Source organism: Hypanus sabinus, unplaced genomic scaffold, assembly GCF_030144855.1.
Source record: "Hypanus sabinus isolate sHypSab1 unplaced genomic scaffold, sHypSab1.hap1 scaffold_1092, whole genome shotgun sequence".
In the NCBI taxonomy this organism is placed as follows: Eukaryota; Metazoa; Chordata; class Chondrichthyes; order Myliobatiformes; family Dasyatidae; genus Hypanus; species Hypanus sabinus.
This window is the reverse complement of record NW_026779149.1, coordinates 70,871-92,819: the sequence shown is the minus strand read 5'-3', so window position 1 is coordinate 92,819 and position 21,949 is coordinate 70,871. Positions and strand designations below refer to the sequence as shown.

Below are 21,949 nucleotides of genomic sequence, written 5' to 3'. Positions count from 1 at the left end.
ACCCCCCCTTCCCGTAGTGCTGACGGACGGTGTGGTGTTTTACAGAGGGAGGGGTACTGATGGAGGGTTACCCCCCCCCCTTCCCGTAGTGCTGACAGACGGTGTGGTGTTTTACAGAGGATGGGGTACTGATGGAGGGTTACCCCCCCCCCTTCCCATAGCGCTGACAGACGGTGTGGTGTTTTACAGAGGGAGGGGTACTGAATAAGTGTTTATCCCCCCCTTCCCATAGTGCTGACAGACGGTGTGGTGTTTTACAGAGGGAGGGGTACTGATGGAGGGTTACTCCCCCCCCCTTCCCGTAGTGCTGACAGATGGTGTGGTGTTTTACAGAGGGAGGGGTACTGTTGGAGGGTTACCCCCCCTTCCCGTAGTGCTGACGGATGGTGTGGTGTTTTACAGAGGGAGGGGTACTGTTGGAGGGTTACCTCCCCCCCCTTCCCGTAGTGCTGACGGATGGTGTGGTGTTTTACAGAGGGAGGGGTACTGTTGGAGGGTTACCTCCCCCCCCCTTCCCGTAGTGCTGACGGATGGTGTGGTGTTTTACAGAGGGAGGGGTACTGTTGGAGGGTTACCCCCCCTTCCCGTAGTGCTGACGGACGGTGTGGTGTTTTACAGAGGGAGGGGTACTGATGGAGGGTTACCCCCCCCCCCTTCCCGTAGTGCTGACGGACGGTGTGGTGTTTTACAGAGGGAGGGGTAGTGATGGAGGGTTACCCCCCCCCTTCCCGTAGTGCTGACGGACGATGTGGTGTTTTACAGAGGGAGGGGTACTGATGGAGGGTTACCCCCCCCCCTTCCCGTAGTGCTGACGGACGGTGTGGTGTTTTACAGAGGGAGGGGTACTGATGGAGGGTTACCCCCCCCCCCTTCCCATAGTGCTGACAGACGGTGTGGTGTTTTACAGAGGGAGGGGTACTGATGGAGGGTTACCCCCCCCCCCCCTTCCCGTAGCGCTGACGGACGGTGTGGTGTTTTACAGAGGGAGGGGTACTGATGGAGGGTTACCCCCCCCCCTTCCCGTTGTGCTGATGGACGGTGTGGTGTTTTACAGAGGGAGGGGTACTGAATAAGTGTTTATCCCCCCCTTCCCGTAGTGCTGACAGACGGTGTGGTGTTTTACAGAGTGAGGGGTACTGATGGAGGGTTACCCCCCCCCTTCCCGTAGTGCTGACGGACGATGTGGTGTTTTACAGAGGGAGGGGTACTGATGGAGGGTTAACCCCCCCCCTTCCCATAGTGCTGACGGACGGTGTGGTGTTTTACAGAGGGAGGGGTACTGATGGAGGGTTACCCCCCCCCTTCCCGTAGTGCTGACAGACGGTGTGGTGTTTTACAGAGGGAGGGGTACTGATGGAGGGTTACCCCCCCCCCTTCCCGTAGTGCTGACGAACGGTGTGGTGTTTTACAGAGGGAGGAGTACTGTTGGAGGGTTACCCCCCACCTTCCCGTAGTGCTGACGGACGGTGTGGTGTTTTACAGAGGGAGGGGTACTGATGGAGGGTTACCCCCCCTTCCCATAGTGCTGACGGACGGTGTGGTGTTTTACAGAGGGAGGGGTACTGATGGAGGGTTACCCCCCCCTTCCCGTAGTGCTGACAGACGGTGTGGTGTTTTACAGAGGCAGGGGTACTGATGGAGGGTTACCCCCCCCCCCTTCCCATAGCGCTGACGGACGGTGTGTTTTACAGAGGGAGGGGTACTGAATAAGTGTTTATCCCCCCCTTCCCATAGTGCTGACAGACGGTGTGGTGTTTTACAGAGGGAGGGGTACTGATGGAGGGTTACCCCCCCCTTCCCGTAGCGCTGACGGACGGTGTGGTGTTTTACAGAGGGAGGGGTTCTGATGGAGGGTTACCCCCCCCTTCCCATAGTGCTGACGGACAGTGTGTTTTACAGAGGGAGGGGTACTGAATAAGTGTTTATCCCCCCCTTCCCATAGTGCTGACAGACGGTGTGGTGTTTTACAGAGTGAGGGGTACTGATGGAGGGTTACCCCCCCCCTTCCCGTAGTGCTGACGGATGGTGTGGTGTTTTACAGAGGGAGGGGTACTGTTGGAGGGTTACCCCCCCCTTCCCGTAGCGCTGACGGATGGTGTGGTGTTTTACAGAGGGAGGGGTACTGATGGAGGGTTACCCCCCCCACCTTCCCGTAGTGCTGACGGATGGTGTGGTGTTTTACAGAGGGAGGGGTACTGATGGAGGGTTACCCCCCCCCTCTTCCCGTAGTGCTGACAGACGGTGTGGTGTTTTACAGAGGGAGGGGTACTGATGGAGGGTTACCCCCCCCCCCTTCCCATAGTGCTGACAGACGGTGTGGTGTTTTACAGAGTGAGGGGCACTGATGGAGGGTTACCCCCCCCCTTCCCATAGCGCTGACAGACGGTGTGGTGTTTTACAGAGTGAGGGGCACTGATGGAGGTTACCCCCCACTTCCCGTAGCGCTGACGGACGGTGTGGTGTTTTACAGAGGGAGGGGTACTAATGGAGGGTTACCCCCCCTTCCCGTAGTGCTGACAGATGGTGTGGTGTTTTACAGAGGGAGGGGTACTGATGGAGGGTTACCCCCCCCTTCCCATAGTGCTGACAGACGGTGTGGTTTTTTACAGAGGGAGGGGTACTGATGGAGGGTTACCCCCCCCCTTCCCGTAGTGCTGACGGACGGTGTGGTGTTTTACAGAGGGAGGGGTACTGATGGAGGGTTACCCCCCCCCTTCCCATAGTGCTGACGGACGGTGTCGTGTTTTACAGAGGGAGGGGTACTGATGGAGGGTTACCCCCCCTTCCCGTAGTGCTGACGGACGGTGTGGTGTTTTACAGAGGGAGGGGTACTGATGGAGGGTTACCCCCCCCTTCCCGTAGTGCTGACGGACGGTGTGGTGTTTTACAGAGGGAGGGGTACTGACGGAGTGTTACCCCCCCCCCCTTCCCATAACGCTGACGGACGGTGTGGTGTTTTACAGAGGGAGGGGTAGTGATGGAGGGTTACCCCCCCCCCTTCCCGTAGTGCTGACGGACGATGTGGTGTTTTACAGAGGGAGGGGTACTGATGGAGGGTTACCCCCCCCCCCCTACCCGTAGTGCTGACGGACGGTGTGGTGTTTTACAGAGGGAGGGGTACTGATGGAGGGTTACCCCCCCCCCTTCCCATAGTGCTGACGGACGGTGTGGTGTTTTACAGAGGGAGGGGTACTGTTGGAGGGTTACCCCCCCCCCCTTCCCATAGTGCTGACGGACGGTGTGGTGTTTTACAGAGGGAGGGATACTGATGGATGGTTACCCGCCCTTTCCCTTAGTGCTGACAGACGGTGTGGTGTTTTACAGAGGGAGGGGTACTGATGGAGGGTTACCCCCCCCTTCCCGTAGTGCTGACGGAGGTGTGGTGTTTTACAGAGGGAGGGGTACTGATGGAGGGTTACCCCCCCTTCCCGTAGTGCTGACGGATGGTGTGGTGTTTTACAGAGGGAGGGGTACTGATGGAGGGTTACCCCCCCTTCCCGTAGTGCTGACGGACGGTGTGGTGTTTTACAGAGGGAGGGATACTGATGGAGGGTTACCCCCCCCCTTCCCGTAGTGCTGACGGAGGTGTGGTGTTTTACAGAGGGAGGGGTACTGATGGAGGGTTACCCCCCCTTCCCGTAGTGCTGATGGACGGTGTGGTGTTTTACAGAGGGAGGGGTACTGATGGATGGTTACCCCCCCCCCCTTCCCGTAGTGCTGACAGACGGTGTGGTGTTTTACAGAGGGAGGGGTACTGATGGAGGGTTACCCCCCCCCTTCCCATAGCGCTGACAGACGGTGTGGTGTTTTACAGAGGGAGGGGTACTGAATAAGTGTTTATCCCCCCCTTCCCATAGTGCTGACAGACGGTGTGGTGTTTTACAGAGGGAGGGGTACTGATGGAGGGTTACCCCCCCCCCCCTTCCCGTAGTGCTGACAGATGGTGTGGTGTTTTACAGAAAGAGGGGTACTGTTGGAGGGTTACCCCCCCCCTTCCCGTAGTGCTGACGGACGATGTGGTGTTTTACAGAGGGAGGGGTACTGATGGAGGGTTACCCCCCCTTCCCATAGCGCTGACAGACGGTGTGGTGTTTTACAGAGGGAGGGGTACTGTTGGAGGGTTACCTCCCCACCTTCCCGTAGTGCTGACGGATGGTGTGGTGTTTTACAGAGGGAGGGGTACTGTTGGAGGGTTACCTCCCCCCCCTTCCCGTAGTGCTGACGGATGGTGTGGTGTTTTACAGAGGGAGGGGAACTGATGGAGGGTTACCCCCCCCTTCCCGTAGTGCTGACGGATGGTGTGGTGTTTTACAGAGGGAGGGGTACTGTTGGAGGGTTACCCCCCCTTCCCGTAGTGCTGACGGACGGTGTGGTGTTTTACAGAGGGAGGGGTACTGATGGAGGGTTACCCCCCCCCTTCCCGTAGTGCTGACGGACGGTGTGGTGTTTTACAGAGGGAGGGGTAGTGATGGAGGGTTACCCCCCCCCCTTCCCGTAGTGCTGACGGACGATGTGGTGTTTTACAGAGGGAGGGCTACTGATGGAGGATTACCCCCCCCCCCCCTTACCGTAGTGCTGACGGACGGTGTGGTGTTTTACAGAGGGAGGGGTACTGATGGAGGGTTACCCCCCCCTTCCCATAGTGCTGACAGACGGTGTGGTGTTTTACAGAGGGAGGGGTACTGATGGAGGGTTACCCCCCCCCTTCCCGTAGCGCTGACGGACGGTGTGGTGTTTTACAGAGGGAGGGGTACTGATGGAGGGTTACCCCCCCCCCTTCCCGTTGTGCTGACGGACGGTGTGGTGTTTTACAGAGGGAGTGGTACTGAATAAGTGTTTATCCCCCCCTTCCCGTAGTGCTGACAGACGGTGTGGTGTTTTACAGAGGGAGGGGTACTGTTGGAGGGTTACCCCCCCCCTTCCCGTAGTGCTGACGGACGGTGTGGTGTTTTACAGAGGGAGGGGTACTGATGGAGGTTTACCCCCCCTTCCCATAGTGCTGACGGACGGTGTGGTGTTTTACAGAGGGAGGGGTACTGATGGAGGGTTACCCCCCCCCCTTCCCGTAGTGCTGACAGACGGTCTGGTGTTTTACAGAGGCAGGGGTACTGATGGAGGGTTACCCCCCCCCCCCTTCCCATAGCGCTGACGGACGGTGTGTTTTACAGAGGGAGGGGTACTGAATAAGTGTTTATCCCCCCCTTCCCATAGTGCTGACAGACGGTGTGGTGTTTTACAGAGGGAGGGGTACTGATGGAGGGTTACCCCCCCCCCCTTCCCGTAGTGCTAACGGATGGTGTGGTGTTTTACAGAGGGAGGGGTACTGTTGGAGGGTTACCCCCCCCTTCCCGTAGCGCTGACGGATGGTGTGGTGTTTTACAGAGGGAGGGGTACTGATGGAGGGTTACCCCCCCCCACCTTTCCGTAGTGCTGACGGATGGTGTGGTGTTTTACAGAGGGAGGGGTACTGATGGAGGGTTACCCCCCCCCTCTTCCCGTAGTGCTGACAGACGGTGTGGTGTTTTACAGAGGGAGGGGTACTGATGGAGGGTTACCCCCCCCCCTTCCCATAGTGCTGACAGACGGTGTGGTGTTTTACAGAGTGAGGGGTACTGATGGAGGGTTACCCCCCCCCCCCTTCCCATAGCGCTGACAGACGGTGTGGTGTTTTACAGAGGGAGGGGTACTGATGGAGTGTTACCCCCCCCCCTTCCCGTAGTGCTGACGGAGGTGTGGTGTTTTACAGAGGGAGGGGTACTGATGGAGGGTTACCCCCCCTTCCCGTAGTGCTGATGGACGGTGTGGTGTTTTACAGAGGGAGGGGTACTGATGGATGGTTACCCCCCCCCCCCCCTTCCCGTAGTGCTGACAGACGGTGTGGTGTTTTACAGAGGGAGGGGTACTGATGGAGGGTTACCCCCCCCCTTCCCATAGCGCTGACAGACGGTGTGGTGTTTTACAGAGGGAGGGGTACTGAATAAGTGTTTATCCCCCCCTTCCCATAGTGCTGACAGACGGTGTGGTGTTTTACAGAGGGAGGGGTACTGATGGAGGATTACCCCCCCCCCTTCCCGTAGTGCTGACAGATGGTGTGGTGTTTTACAGAAAGAGGGGTACTGTTGGAGGGTTACCCCCCCCCTTCCCGTAGTGCTGACGGACGATGTGGTGTTTTACAGAGGGAGGGGTACTGATGGAGGGTTACCCCCCCCTTCCCGTAGTGCTGACGGATGGTGTGGTGTTTTACAGAGGGAGGGGTACTGATGGAGGGTTACCCCCCCTTCCCATAGCGCTGACAGACGGTGTGGTGTTTTACAGAGGGAGGGGTACTGTTGGAGGGTTACCTCCCCACCTTCCCGTAGTGCTGACGGATGGTGTGGTGTTTTACAGAGGGAGGGGTACTGTTGGAGGGTTACCTCCCCCCCCTTCCCGTAGTGCTGACGGATGGTGTGGTGTTTTACAGAGGGAGGGGTACTGATGGAGGGTTACCCCCCCCTTCCCGTAGTGCTGACGCATGGTGTGGTGTTTTACAGAGGGAGGGGTACTGTTGGAGGGTTACCCCCCCTTCCCGTAGTGCTGACGGACGGTGTGGTGTTTTACAGAGGGAGGGGTACTGATGGAGGGTTACCCCCCCCCCCCCCTTACCGTAGTGCTGACGGACGGTGTGGTGTTTTACAGAGGGAGGGGTACTGATGGAGGGTTACCCCCCCCCCCTTCCCATAGTGCTGACAGACGGTGTGGTGTTTTACTGAGGGAGGGGTACTGATGGAGGGTTACCCCCCCCCTTCCCGTACCGCTGACGGACGGTGTGGTGTTTTACAGAGGGAGGGGTACTGATGGAGGGTTACCCCCCCCCCCTTCCCGTTGTGCTGACGGACGGTGTGGTGTTTTACAGAGGGAGTGGTACTGAATAAGTGTTTATCCCCCCCTTCCCGTAGTGCTGATGCTGACAGACGGTGTGGTGTTTTACAGAGGGAGGGGTACTGTTGGAGGGTTACCCCCCCCCCCTTCCCGTAGTGCTGACGGACGGTGTGGTGTTTTACAGAGGGAGGGGTACTGATGGAGGTTTACCCCCCCTTCCCATAGTGCTGACGGACGGTGTGGTGTTTTACAGAGGGAGGGGTACTGATGGAGGGTTACCCCCCCCCTTCCCGTAGTGCTGACAGACGGTGTGGTGTTTTACAGAGGCAGGGGTACTGATGGAGGGTTACCCCCCCCCCCTTCCCATAGCGCTGACGGACGGTGGGTTTTACAGAGGGAGGGGTACTGAATAAGTGTTTATCCCCCCCTTCCCATAGTGCTGACAGACGGTGTGGTGTTTTACAGAGGGAGGGGTACTGATGGAGGGTTACCCCCCCCTTCCCGTAGCGCTGACGGACGGTGTGGTGTTTTACAGAGGGAGGGATACTGATGGAGGGTTACCCCCCCCTTCCCATAGTGCTGACGGACGGTGTGTTTTACAGAGGAGGGGTACTGAATAAGTGTTTATCCCCCCCTTCCATAGTGCTGACAGACGGTGTGGTGTTTTACAGAGGGAGGGGTACTGATGGAGAGTTACCCCCCCCCCTTCCCGTAGTGCTGACGGATGGTGTGGTGTTTTACAGAGGGAGGGGTACTGTTGGAGGGTTACCCCCCCTTCCCGTAGCGCTGACGGATGGTGTGGTGTTTTACAGAGGGGAGGGGTACTGATGGAGGGTTACCCCCCCCACCTTCCCGTAGTGCTGACGGATGGTGTGGTGTTTTACAGAGGGAGGGGTACTGATGGAGGGTTACCCCCCCCTCTTCCCGTAGTGCTGACAGACGGTGTGGTGTTTTACAGAGGGAGGGGTACTGATGGAGGGTTACCCCCCCCCCCCTTCCCATAGTGCTGACAGACGGTGTGGTGTTTTTACAGAGTGAGGGGTACTGATGGAGGGTTACCCCCCCCCCCTTCCCATAGCGCTGACAGACGGTGTGGTGTTTTACAGAGGGAGGGGTACTGATGGAGTGTTACCCCCCCCCTTCCCGTAGTGCTGACAGACGGTGTGGTGTTTTACAGAGGGAGGGGTACTGATGGAGGTTACCCCCCACTTCCCGTAGCGCTGACGGACGGTGTGGTGTTTTACAGAGGGAGGGGTACTAATGGAGGGTTACCCCCCTTCCCGTAGTGCTGACAGATGGTGTGGTGTTTTACAGAGGGAGGGGTACTGATGGAGGGTTACCCCCCCCCTTCCCATAGTGCTGACAGACGGTGTGGTTTTTTACAGAGGGAGGGTACTGATGGAGGGTTACCCCCCCCCTTCCCGTAGTGCTGACGGACGGTGTGGTGTTTTACAGAGGGAGGGGTACTGATGGAGGGTTACCCCCCCCTTCCCGTAGTGCTGACGGACGGTGTCGTGTTTTACAGAGGGAGGGGTACTGATGGAGGGTTACCCCCCCTTCCGTAGTGCTGACGGACGGTGTGGTGTTTTACAGAGGGAGGGGTACTGATGGAGGGTTACCCCCCCCCTTCCCGTAGTGCTGACGGACGGTGTGGTGTTTTACAGAGGGAGGGGTACTGACGGAGGGTTACCCCCCCCCCTTCCCATAGCGCTGACGGACGGTGTGGTGTTTTACAGAGGGAGGGGTAGTGATGGAGGGTTACCCCCCCCCTTCCCGTAGTGCTGACGGACGATGTGGTGTTTTACAGAGGGAGGGGTACTGATGGAGGGTGACCCCCCCCCCTTCCCGTAGTGCTGACGGACGGTGTGGTGTTTTACAGAGGGAGGGGTACTGATGGAGGGTTACCCCCCCCCCCCTTCCCATAGTGCTGACGGACGGTGTGGTGTTTTACAGAGGGAGGGGTACTCATGGAGGGTTACCCCCCCTTCCCGTAGTGCTGACGGACGGTGTGGTGTTTTACAGAGGGAGGGGTACTGATGGAGGGTTACCCCCCTTTCCCTTAGTGCTGACAGACGGTGTGGTGTTTTACAGAGGGAGGGGTACTGATGGAGGGTTACCCCCCCCTTCCCGTAGTGCTGACGGAGGTGTGGTGTTTTACAGAGGGAGGGGTACTGATGGAGGGTTACCCCCCCCCTTCCATAGCGCTGACGGACGGTGTGTTTTACAGAGGGAGGGGTACTGAATAAGTGTTTATCCCCCCCTTCCCATAGTGCTGACAGACGTGTGGTGTTTTACAGAGGGAGGGGTACTGATGGAGGGTTACCCCCCCCCCCTTCCCGTAGTGCTGACGGATGGTGTGGTGTTTTACAGAGGGAGGGGTACTGTTGGAGGGTTACCCCCCCCTGTCCCGTAGCGCTGACGGATGGTGTGGTGTTTTACAGAGGGAGGGGTACTGATGGAGGGTTACCCCCCCCACCTTCCCGTAGTGCTGACGGATGGTGTGGTGTTTTACAGAGGGAGGGGTACTGATGGAGGGTTACCCCCCCCCCCCTTCCCGTAGTGCTGACGGACGGTGTGGTGTTTTACAGAGGGAGGGGTACTGATGGAGGGTTACCCCCCCCCCCTTCCCATAGTGCTGACGGACGGTGTGGTGTTTTACAGAGGGAGGGGTACTGATGGAGGTTACCCCCCACTTCCCGTAGCGCTGACGGACGGTGTGGTGTTTTACAGAGGGAGGGGTAGTGATGGAGGGTTACCCCCCCCCTTCCCGTAGTGCTGACGGACGATGTGGTGTTTTACAGAGGGAGGGGTACTGATGGAGGGTGACCCCCCCCCCCCTTCCCGTAGTGCTGACGGACGGTGTGGTGTTTTACAGAGGGAGGGGTACTGATGGAGGGTTACCCCCCCCCCCCTTCCCATAGTGCTGACGGACGGTGTGGTGTTTTACAGAGGGAGGGGTACTCATGGAGGGTTACCCCCCCTTCCCGTAGTGCTGACGGACGGTGTGGTGTTTTACAGAGGGAGGGGTACTGATGGAGGGTTACCCCCCCTTTCCCTTAGTGCTGACAGACGGTGTGGTGTTTTACAGAGGGAGGGGTACTGATGGAGGGTTACCCCCCCTTCCCGTAGTGCTGACGGAGGTGTGGTGTTTTACAGAGGGAGGGGTACTGATGGAGGGTTACCCCCCCCCCTTCCCATAGCGCTGACGGACGGTGTGTTTTACAGAGGGAGGGGTACTGAATAAGTGTTTATCCCCCCCTTCCCATAGTGCTGACAGACGGTGTGGTGTTTTACAGAGGGAGGGGTACTGATGGAGGGTTACCCCCCCCCCCTTCCGTAGTGCTGACGGATGGTGTGGTGTTTTACAGAGGGAGGGGTACTGTTGGAGGGTTACCCCCCCCTTCCCGTAGCGCTGACGGATGGTGTGGTGTTTTACAGAGGGAGGGGTACTGATGGAGGGTTACCCCCCCCACCTTCCCGTAGTGCTGACGGATGGTGTGGTGTTTTACAGAGGGAGGGGTACTGATGGAGGGTTACCCCCCCCCTCTTCCCGTAGTGCTGACAGACGGTGTGGTGTTTTACAGAGGGAGGGGTACTGATGGAGGGTTACCCCCCCCCCTTCCATAGTGCTGACAGACGGTGTGGTGTTTTACAGAGTGAGGGGTACTGATGGAGGGTTACCCCCCCCCCTTCCCATAGTGCTGACAGACGGTGTGGTGTTTTACAGAGGGAGGTGTACTGATGGAGGGTTACCCCCCCCTTCCCGTAGTGCTGACAGACGGTGTGGTGTTTTACAGAGGGAGGGGTACTGATGGAGGTTACCCCCCACTTCCCGTAGCGCTGACGGACGGTGTGGTGTTTTACAGAGGGAGGGGTACTAATGGAGGGTTACCCCCCCTTCCCGTAGTGCTGACAGATGGTGTGGTGTTTTACAGAGGGAGGGGTACTGATGGAGGGTTACCCCCCCCCTTCCCATAGTGCTGACAGACGGTGTGGTTTTTTACAGAGGGAGGGGTACTGATGGAGGGTTACCCCCCCCCCTTCCCGTAGTGCTGACGGACGGTGTGGTGTTTTACAGAGGGAGGGGTACTGATGGAGGGTTACCCCCCCCTTCCCATAGTGCTGACGGACGGTGTCGTGTTTTACAGAGGGAGGGGTACTGATGGAGGGTTACCCCCCCCTTCCCGTAGTGCTGACGGACGGTGTGGTGTTTTACAGAGGGAGGGGTACTGATGGAGGGTTACCCCCCCCCTTCCCGTAGTGCTGACGGACGGTGTGGTGTTTTACAGAGGGAGGGGTACTGACGGAGGGTTACCCCCCCCCCTTCCCATAGCGCTGACGGACGGTGTGGTGTTTTACAGAGGGAGGGGTAGTGATGGAGGGTTACCCCCCCCCTTCCCGTAGTGCTGACGGACGATGTGGTGTTTTACAGAGGGAGGGGTACTGATGGAGGGTGACCCCCCCCCCCCTTCCCGTAGTGCTGACGGACGGTGTGGTGTTTTACAGAGGGAGGGGTACTGATGGAGGGTTACCCCCCCCCCCTTCCCATAGTGCTGACGGAGGTGTGGTGTTTTACAGAGGGAGGGGTACTGATGGAGGGTTACCCCCCCTTTCCCTTAGTGCTGACAGACGGTGTGGTGTTTTACAGAGGGAGTGGTACTGATGGAGGTTACCCCCCCCTTCCCGTAGTGCTGACGGAGGTGTGGTGTTTTACAGAGGGAGGGGTACTGATGGAGGGTTACCCCCCCTTCCCGTAGTGCTGACGGATGGGGTGGTGTTTTACAGATGGAGGGGTACTGATGGAGGGTTACCCCCCCTTCCCGTAGTGCTGACGGACGGTGTGGTGTTTTACAGAGGGAGAGATACTGATGGAGGGTTACCCCCCCCTTCCCGTAGTGCTGACGGAGGTGTGGTGTTTTACAGAGGGAGGGGTACTGATGTAGGGTTACCCCCCCTTCCCGTAGTGCTGATGGACGGTGTGGTGTTTTACAGAGGGAGGGGTACTGATGGAGGGTTACCCCCCCCCCTTCCCATAGCGCTGACAGACGGTGTGGTGTTTTACAGAGGGAGGGGTACTGAATAAGTGTTTATCCCCCCCTTCCCATAGTGCTGACGGACGGTGTGGTGTTTTACAGAGGGAGGGGTACTGATGGAGGGTTACCCCCCCTTTCCCTTAGTGCTGACAGACGGTGTGGTGTTTTACAGAGGGAGGGGTACTGATGGAGGGTTACCCCCCCCTTCCCGTAGTGCTGACGGAGGTGTGGTGTTTTACAGAGGGAGGGTTACTGATGGAGGGTTACCCCCCCTTCCCGTAGTGCTGACGGATGGGGTGGTGTTTTACAGAGGGAGGGGTACTGATGGAGGGTTACCCCCCCTTCCCGTAGTGCTGACGGACGGTGTGGTGTTTTACAGAGGGAGGGATACTGATGGAGGGTTACCCCCCCCTTCCCGTAGTGCTGACGGAGGTGTGGTGTTTTACAGAGGGAGGGGTACTGATGGAGGGTTACCCCCCCTTCCCGTAGTGCTGATGGACGGTGTGGTGTTTTACAGAGGGAGGGGTACTGATGGATGGTTCCCCCCCCCCTTCCCGTAGTGCTGACAGACGGTGTGGTGTTTTACAGAGGGAGGGGTACTGATGGAGGGTTACCTCCCCCCCTTCCCATAGCGCTGACAGACGGTGTGGTGTTTTACAGAGGGAGGGGTACTGAATAAGTGTTTATCCCCCCCTTCCCATAGTGCTGACAGACGGTGTGGTGTTTTACAGAGGGAGGGGTACTGATGGAGGGTTACCCCCCCCCCCTTCCCGTAGTGCTGACAGATGGTGTGGTGTTTTACAGAGGGAGGGGTACTGTTGGAGGGTTACCCCCCCCCCTTCCCGTAGTGCTGACGGACGATGTGGTGTTTTACAGAGGGAGGGGTACTGATGGAGGGTTACCCCCCCCTTCCCGTAGTGCTGACGGATGGTGTGGTGTTTTACAGAGGGAGGGGTACTGTTGGAGGGTTACCTCCCCCCCTTCCCGTAGTGCTGACGGATGGTGTGGTGTTTTACAGAGGGAGGGGTACTGATGGAGGGTTACCCCCCCCTTCCCGTAGTGCTGACGGATGGTGTGGTGTTTTACAGAGGGAGGGGTACTGTTGGAGGGTTACCCCCCCTTCCCGTAGTGCTGACGGACAGTGTGGTGTTTTACAGAGGGAGGGGTACTGATGGAGGGTTACCCCCCCCTTCCCGTAGTGCTGACGGACGGTGTGGTGTTTTACAGAGGGAGGGGTAGTGATGGAGGGTTACCCCCCCCCCTTCCCGTAGTGCTGACGGACGATGTGGTGTTTTACAGAGGGAGGGCTACTGATGGAGGGTTACCCCCCCCCCCCCTTACCGTAGTGCTGACGGACGGTGTGGTGTTTTACAGAGGGAGGGGTACTGATGGAGGGTTACCCCCCCCCCCCTTCCCATTAGTGCTGACAGACGGTGTGGTGTTTTACAGAGGGAGGGGTACTGATGGAGGGTTACCCCCCCCCTTCCAGTAGCGCTGACGGACGGTGTGGTGTTTTACAGAGGGAGGGGTACTGATGGAGGGTTACCCCCCCCCCTTCCCGTTGTGCTGACGGACGGTGTGGTGTTTTACAGAGGGAGGGGTACTGAATAAGTGTTTATCCCCCCCTTCCCGTAGTGCTGACAGACGGTGTGGTGTTTTACAGAGGGAGGGGTACTGATGGAGGGTTACCCCCCCCTTCCCGTAGTGCTGACGGACGATGTGGTGTTTTACAGAGGGAGGGGTACTGATGGAGGGTTACCCCCCCCTTCCCGTAGCGCTGACGGATGGTGTGGTGTTTTACAGAGGGAGGGGTACTGATGGAGGGTTAACCCCCCCCCTTCCCATAGTGCTGACGGACGGTGTGGTGTTTTACAGAGGGAGGGGTACTGATGGAGGGTTACCCCCCCCTTCCCGTAGCGCTGACAGACGGTGTGGTGTTTTACAGAGGGAGGGGTACTGATGGAGGGTTAACCCCCCCCCCTTCCCATAGTGCTGACGGACGGTGTGGTGTTTTACAGAGGGAGGGGTACTGATGGAGGGTTACCCCCCCCTTCCCGTAGTGCTGACGGACGGTGTGGTGTTTTACAGAGGGAGGGGTACTGATGGAGGGTTACCCCCCCCCCCTTCCCATAGCGCTGACGGACGGTGTGGTGTTTTACAGAGGGAGGGGTACTGATGGAGGGTTACCCCCCCCCCCTTCCCGTAGTGCTGACGGACGGTGTGGTGTTTTACAGAGGGAGGGGTACTGATGGAGGGTTACCCCCCCCCCCTTCCCATAGTGCTGATGGACGGTGTGGTGTTTTACAGAGGGAGGGGTACTGATGGAGGGTTACCCCCCCCTTCCCGTAGTGCTGACAGACGGTGTGGTGTTTTACAGAGGGAGGGGAACTGATGGAGGGTTACCCCCCCCTTCCCATAGCGCTGACGGACGGTGTGGTGTTTTACAGAGGGAGGGGTACTGATGGAGGGTTACCCCCCCCCCTTCCCATAGCGCTGACGGACGGTGTGGTGTTTTACAGAGGGAGGGGTACTGATGGAGGGTTACCCACCCCCTTCCCGTAGCGCTGACGGACGATGTGGTGTTTTACAGAGGGAGGGGTACTGATGGAGGGTTACCCCCCCCCCCCTTCCCATAGCGCTGACAGACGGTGTTTTACAGAGTGAGGGGTACTGATGGAGGGTTACCCCCCACCCTTCCCATAGCGCTGACCGACGGTGTGGTGTTTTACAGAGGGAGGGGTACTGATGGAGGGTTACCCACCCCCTTCCCGTAGTGCTGACGGATGGTGTGGTGTTTTACAGAGGGAGGGGTACTGTTGGAGGGTTACCCCCCCTTCCCGTAGTGCTGACGGACGGTGTGGTGTTTACAGAGGGAGGGGTACTGATGGAGGGTTACCCCCCCCCCTTCCCGTAGTGCTGACGGACGGTGTGGTGTTTTACAGAGGGAGGGGTAGTGATGGAGGGTTACCCCCCCCCTTCCCGTGGTGCTGACGGACGATGTGGTGTTTTACAGAGGGAGGGGTACTGATGGAGGGTTACCCCCCCCCCCTTCCCGTAGTGCTGACGGACGGTGTGGTGTTTTACAGAGGGAGGGGTACTGATGGAGGGTTACCCCCCCCCCCTTCCCATAGTGCTGACAGACGGTGTGGTGTTTTACAGAGGGAGGGGTACTGATGGAGGGTTACCCCCCCCCCTTCCCGTAGCGCTGATGGACGGTGTGGTGTTTTACAGAGGGAGGGGTACTGACGGAGGGTTACCCCCCCCCCTTCCCGTAGCGCTGACGGACGGTGTGGTGTTTTACAGAGGGAGGGGTACTAATGGAGGGTTACCCCCCCCTTCCCGTAGTGCTGACAGATGGTGTGGTGTTTTACAGAGGGAGGGGTACTGATGTAGGGTTACCCCCCCCCCTTCCCGTAGTGCTGACAGATGGTGTGGAGCTTTACAGAGGGAGGGGTACTGATGGAGGGTTACCCCCCCCCTTCCCATAGTGCTGACAGACGGTGTGGTGTTTTACAGAGGGAGGGGTACTGATGGAGGGTTACCCCCCCCCCTTCCCGTAGTGCTGACGGACGGTGTGGTGTTTTACAGAGGGAGGGGTACTGATGGAGGGTTACCCCCCCTTCCCATAGCGCTGACGGACGGTGTGGTGTTTTACAGAGGGAGGGGTACTGATGGAGGGTTACCCCCCCCTTCCCGTAGCGCTGACGGACGGTGTGGTGTTTTACAGAGGGAGGGGTACTGATGGAGGGTTACCCCCCCCCTTCCCGTAGTGCTGACAGACGGTGTGGTGTTTTACAGAGGGAGGGGTACTGATGGAGGGTTACCCCCCCCCCCCTTCCCATAGTGCTGATGGACGGTGTGGTGTTTTACAGAGGGAGGGGTACTGATGGAGGGTTACCCCCCCTTCCCATAGCGCTGACAGACGGTGTGGTGTTTTACAGAGGGAGGGGTACTGATGGAGGGTTACCTCCCCCCCCTTCCCGTAGTGCTGACGGACGGTGTGGTGTTTTACAGAGGGAGGGGTACTGATGGAGGGTTACCCCCCCCCCCTTCCCATAGCGCTGACAGACGGTGTGGTGTTTTACAGAGGGAGGGGTACTGATGGAGGGTTCCCCCCCCCTCCCCGTAGTGCTGACAGACGGTGGTATGTTTTACAGAGGGAGGGGTACTGATGGAGGGTTACCCCCCCTTCCCATAGCGCTGACGGACGATGTGTTTTACAGAGGGAGGGGTACTGATGGAGGGTTACCCCCCCCTTCCCGTAGCGCTGACGGACGGTGTGGTGTTTTACAGAGGGAGGGGTACTGATGGAGGGTTACCCCCCCCCCTTCCCGTAGTGCTGACAGACGGTGTGGTGTTTTACAGAGGGAGGGGTACTGATGGAGGGTTTACCCCCCCCTTCCCGTAGTGCTGACGGACGGTGTGGTGTTTTACAGAGGGAGGGGTAGTGATGGAGGGTTACCCCCCCCCTTCCCGTAGTGCTGACGGACGATGTGGTGTTTTACAGAGGGAGGGGTACTGATGGAGGGTTACCCCCCCCCCCTTCCCGTAGTGCTGACGGACGGTGTGGTGTTTTACAGAGGGAGGGGTACTGATGGAGGGTTACCCCCCCCCCTTCCCATAGTGCTGACAGACGGTGTGGTGTTTTACAGAGGGAGGGGTACTGATGGAGGGTTACCCCCCCCCCTTCCCGTAGCGCTGACGGACGGTGTGGTGTTTTACAGAGGGAGGGGTACTGACGGAGGGTTACCCCCCCCCCCTTCCCGTAGCGCTGACGGACGGTGTGGTGTTTTACAGAGGGAGGGGTACTAATGGAGGGTTACCCCCCCCTTCCCGTAGTGCTGACAGATGGTGTGGTGTTTTACAGAGGGAGGGGTACTGATGGAGGGTTCCCCCCCCCTCCCCGTAGTGCTGACAGACGGTGGTATGTTTTACAGAGGGAGGGGTACTGATGGAGGGTTACCCCCCCTTCCCATAGCGCTGACGGACGATGTGTTTTACAGTGGGAGGGGTACTGATGGAGGGTTACCCCCCCCTTCCCGTAGCGCTGACGGACGGTGTGGTGTTTTACAGAGGGAGGGGTACTGATGGAGGGTTACCCCCCCCCCTTCCCGTAGTGCTGACAGACGGTGTGGTGTTTTACAGAGGGAGGGGTACTGATGGAGGGTTACCCCCCCCCTTCCCATAGTGCTGATGGACGGTGTGGTGTTTTACAGAGGGAGGGGTACTGATGGAGGGTTACCCCCCCTTCCCATAGCGCTGACAGACGGTGTGGTGTTTTACAGAGGGAGGGGTACTGATGGAGGGTTAACCCCCCCCCCTTCCCGTAGTGCTGACGGACGGTGTGGTGTTTTACAGAGGGAGGGGTACTGATGGAGGGTTAACCCCCCCCCTTCCCGTAGTGCTGACGGACGGTGTGGTGTTTTACAGAGGGAGGGGTACTGATGGAGGGTTACCCCCCCCCCCTTCCCGTAGTGCTGACGGACGGTGTGGTGTTTTACAGAGGGAGGGGTACTGATGGAGGGTTACCCCCCCCCTTCCCGTAGTGCTGACGGACGGTGTGGTGTTTTACAGAGGGAGGGGTACTGATGGATGGTTACCCCCCCCTTCCCGTAGTGCTGACAGACGGTGTGGTGTTTTACAGAGGGAGGGGTACTGATGGAGGTTTAACCCCCCCCCCCTTCCCGTAGTGCTGACAGACGGTGTGGTGTTTTACAGAGGGAGGGGTACTGATGGAGGGTTAACCCCCCCTTCCCGTAGTGCTGACAGACGATGTGGTGTTTTACAGAGGGAGGGGTACTGATGGAGGGTTAACCCCCCCCCTTCCCGTCCCGTAGCGCTGACGGACGGTGTGGTGTTTTACAGAGGGAGGGGTACTGATGGAGGGTTACCCCCCCCTTCCCGTAGTGCTGACAGACGATGTGGTGTTTTACAGAGGGAGGGGTACTGATGGAGGGTTAACCCCCCCTTCCCGTATCGCTGATGGACGGTGTGGTGTTTTACAGAGGGAGGGGTACTGACGGAGGGTTACCCCCCCCCCTTCCCGTAGCGCTGACGGACGGTGTGGTGTTTTACAGAGGGAGGGGTACTGATGGAGGGTTAACCCCCCCTTCCCGTAGTGCTGACAGACGATGTGGTGTTTTACAGAGGGAGGGGTACTGATGGAGGGTTAACCCCCCCCCTTCCCGTCCCGTAGCGCTGACGGACGGTGTGGTGTTTTACAGAGGGAGGGGTACTGATGGAGGGTTACCCCCCCCTTCCCGTAGTGCTGACAGACGATGTGGTGTTTTACAGAGGGAGGGGTACTGATGGCGGGTTAACCCCCCCTTCCCGTAGTGCTGACGGACGGTGTGGTGTTTTACAGAGGGAGGGGTACTGATGGAGGGTTACCCCCCCCTTCCCGTAGTGTTGACAGACGGTGTGGTGTTTTACAGAGTGAGGGGTACTGATGGAGGGTTAACCCCCCCTTCCCGTCCCGTAGCGCTGACGGACGGTGTGGTGTTTTACAGAAAGCGCTATGAGGGACAGATGAAGGAGTTGGAACGGAAATCGGAGCAACATCGGGAGACGCTCGGCAAACTGCAGCAGGACTTCCAGAGGGCGCAGGGAAAGGCACCTGCCCGTGACTGACCGCGTACACTCAATCACCCTTCACCCATTCCTGTCCCCTCTCCAGACAATGAGTCTGCCCAGCCCACTACTCACCGGGTGCCCTCTGGACGAGGGGGTGTCAGTGTCCTGGAACTTACCCCACCCCCCAGTCCCAGTATGTGATCGGGGGCTATCATTGTGTGAACTCATCCTTCCATCCACTCCCACCCCTCCCCTCGCTCCCCAGCCTTTCCCCCTTCCCTTGCCCCTCCCCTCTCCCCCTGAGGGGCTAGGGGCCCTCGGTGTGTGATCACTCAGCCCCTGTGTGGGATGGCTCCAACCCCTCTCACTAGGTTTGGGCTGCAGGGCAGACTCCCTCCTCTCCTCAGCACGATGTCACCCATTATTGGGTTTCACAGTGAGCTTGCTGTGCGCCGCTCATGATCGGTGGCTGCTGACAACTAGGCTTCCCCAGCTCTGTGGCTACCGGGATCCCAACACTGAGCCTCGTGCAATGTGAGTTGTGTTGCCCGCAATCTGTGGCTAGTCTCCCACTCTGGGTAGCCCGGGGCCTGTGGGTGTTGGGTGGCTGGTCTCCCACTCTGGGTAGCCCGGGGCCTGTGGGTGTTGGGTGGCTGGTCTCCCACTCTGGGTAGCCCGGGACCTGTGGGTGTTGGGTGGCTGGTGTCCCACAATGGATAGCCCGGGGCCTGTGGGTGTTGGGTGGCTGGTGTCCCACAATGGATAGCCCGGGGCCTGTGGGTGTTGGGTGGCTGGTGTCCCACAATGGGTAGCCCAGGACTGTAGGGGAGGTCTTTGGGTGCCGAGTGTTGAATGCCAGCATGTTCCTGGGCAATAAAGTGTTTGTGTTCTTACTGCTGAGTTGGTGTGATGTGTGCATCTGTATTTTTCTCTGCAGGAGAGGTCAATCATAAAGCGTGAGATTTCAGCTATTCAGCTGTGGGCTAAAACCAGTGTGAGACCAGTAAAAAAGGTGTAATCACTGTTAGAGTGGTTTGGTTTTGGATCAACAGGCCTGGGCAAGCACGGGCAGAGGTTCTTGTCCGGTCCAACTTGATGCTTTCCAAAAGCTCCAGCACATCCTCTTTCTTAATGTCTGTTATGCTCAAGCTTTTCAATCCTCTGTAAATCATCCCTACAATGGCCAAGATCCTTTTCTATAATGAATACTGAAGCAAAGTATTCATTATGTAGCTTTGCCATCTCCTCCGGTTCCATACACACTTTTCCACCGTCACACTTGATTGCTCCTATTCTCCCACATCTTATCCTCTTGCTCTTCACATACTTGTAGAATGCCTTGGGGTTTTCCTGAATCCTGCCCACCAAGACCTTCTCATGGCCCCTTCTGACTCTCCTAATTTCATTCTTTAGCTCCTTTCTGCTAGCCTTATAATTTTCTAGATCTCGATCATTACCTAGTCTTTTGAATCTTTCATAAGCTCTTCTTCCTGACTAGATTTTCTACAGCCTTTGTACACCATGGTTCCTGTACCCTGCCATCTTTCCCCTGTCTCATTGGAACGTCCCTATGCAGAACGCCTCTCCTTTTGGAGGCTCATATACATATTGTGTCAGAAAATGTACTTGGTCTTAAGAGTTCGGCACGGACTAGGAGGGCCGAGATGGCCTGTTTCCATGCTGTGATTGTTATATGTTATATATATGGTCTGTTTTGCTGGGTTGGGGCAAAGGTTTTAGGAGAGACAGAAGAGAAACCTGATGGGGAATTTTTTATCCCCGGGATGGTACATATATCAAATAAGATGTTAGGGCAGGTCCAAAAATAGCTTTTGAAGGATGACAGGTAAAGATTTATTTGTCATATGACGTGGAAACATTGAAACATACAGTGAAATGTGTTGTTTGCATCAGCGACCAACACAGTCCGAGGGTATACTGGGGGCAGTCCGCCCATGCATGCCCATAACTCTAACCTGCACAACTTTGGAATGTGCAAGGAAACTGAAGCATCCGGAGGAAACCCAAACAATCACAGGGAAAATGCACCAACTCCTTACATTCAGCTGTGGGAGTTGAACCTGATCTTAGAGCTGCAGCTGTAATGAATTATACTAACTGCTCTGCTACCGTGCTATATGGATAACAATGGTTTAGAAGTATATGGGTCAGACGAGGGCAAATGGGACTAGCCTGGATGGGCATTTTGTTGGCACAAAACAGTTGGGCCAAAGGGCCTCTTTCTATGCTGTATGTCTCTATAAATCTAAGCAGCGATTATCCCTAAGTACAGATACATAGTTGAGAATTTGCAATAGAGGGCAGGATTTTAGTCTTATTTTGCAGAAGGACTAGTTCATGGACACAAAAAATACCAAGTCAATTCATTGATGTCTTGTTGAGAAGGTTACAAAGCGATGCAGTCTGTGGAGGAGTATAGGATCACAAACATCTACTTTATGATTTCTGTATTAAAAATGAATATTCTGTGGTGTAGTGGTTAGTTTATTGGACTAGCATCCAAATAGAGGTACACAAAATTATCGGGTATAGAGAGGGTAAATGCAAGCAGACTTTCCATTGAGGTTGGACGGGACTACAACCAGAGGTCATTGGTTAAGAGTGAAAGGTGAGAAGTTTAAGGGGAGCATGAGGAGAAACTTCTTCACTCAAAGGGTCAAGAGAGAGTGGAACGAGCTGCCAGTGAAAATGGTGCATATGAGCTGGGTTTCAACTTTAAGAGAAATATGGATGGTAAGGGTATATAGGGCTAAGGTCCCAGGGCAGGTTGATTGGAGTAGGCATTTTAAATAGTTTGGCACAGACTAGATGGGCCAAAAGGCCTGCCTCTATGCTGTACTTTTCTATGACTCTACTTGCCTGTTAATCTTCAAATGTTTGAATCGCATACTAACAAGTAATCAGTTTTAGAAATTAACTTTACCTGGAATTAAAAGAGCTGGTATCAATGATAGTAACAATGAAGGATTATAGAATCACACAGAACAGATTTACCAATTGGTAGTCGGTCTATTGTTGTGAATACTGATATACATGTGATAATGAAAATCTTTGTTTGGCATGTCATTCAAAGAGATAAAAGTTCAAGAATTTCTTAACCATGGGACAGAAACCATCTTCAAGCCTGTTGGTGTGTTTTTGAGATTTTGTGCATTCTGCCTAATAGAAAGGAAAGAAAGAAGAATGCCTGGTGCAGGAGGGGCCCTTGATTTCACTGGCTGCTTTCCCGAGGCAGCAGGAATTTATTTATTTATATGCAGTAAATATATTTACGACAAGGTTGGATAGATTTTTGCATAGTAGGGGAATCGAGGGTTATGGGGGAAGGTGGAGATGAACCCATGGCCAGATTAGCCATGATCTTATTGAATGATGGAGCAGGCTCGATGGGCCAGATGGCCGACTCCTGCTCCTATTTCTTATGATATGTTCTCAGAGATAGTGCGAGGGTAGGGTCTTCCAGC

The 21,949-nt window shown here is 56.9% G+C and overlaps 1 protein-coding gene across 1 annotated transcript in view; it reads left to right on the top strand.

Moving 5' to 3' along the window:
* pfdn6 (prefoldin subunit 6) overlaps window positions 1–19,364 on the top strand; it is a 73,043-nt gene extending 53,679 nt beyond the window's left edge. Inside the window, exon 3 of the mRNA XM_059958561.1 lies at window positions 18,401–19,364. Coding sequence (XP_059814544.1) covers window positions 18,401–18,521 — 121 coding nt within the window. The 3' untranslated portion in view covers window positions 18,522–19,364. The remainder of the gene's footprint in view (window positions 1–18,400) is intronic.
* Window positions 19,365–21,949: the final 2,585 nt, after the last annotated feature.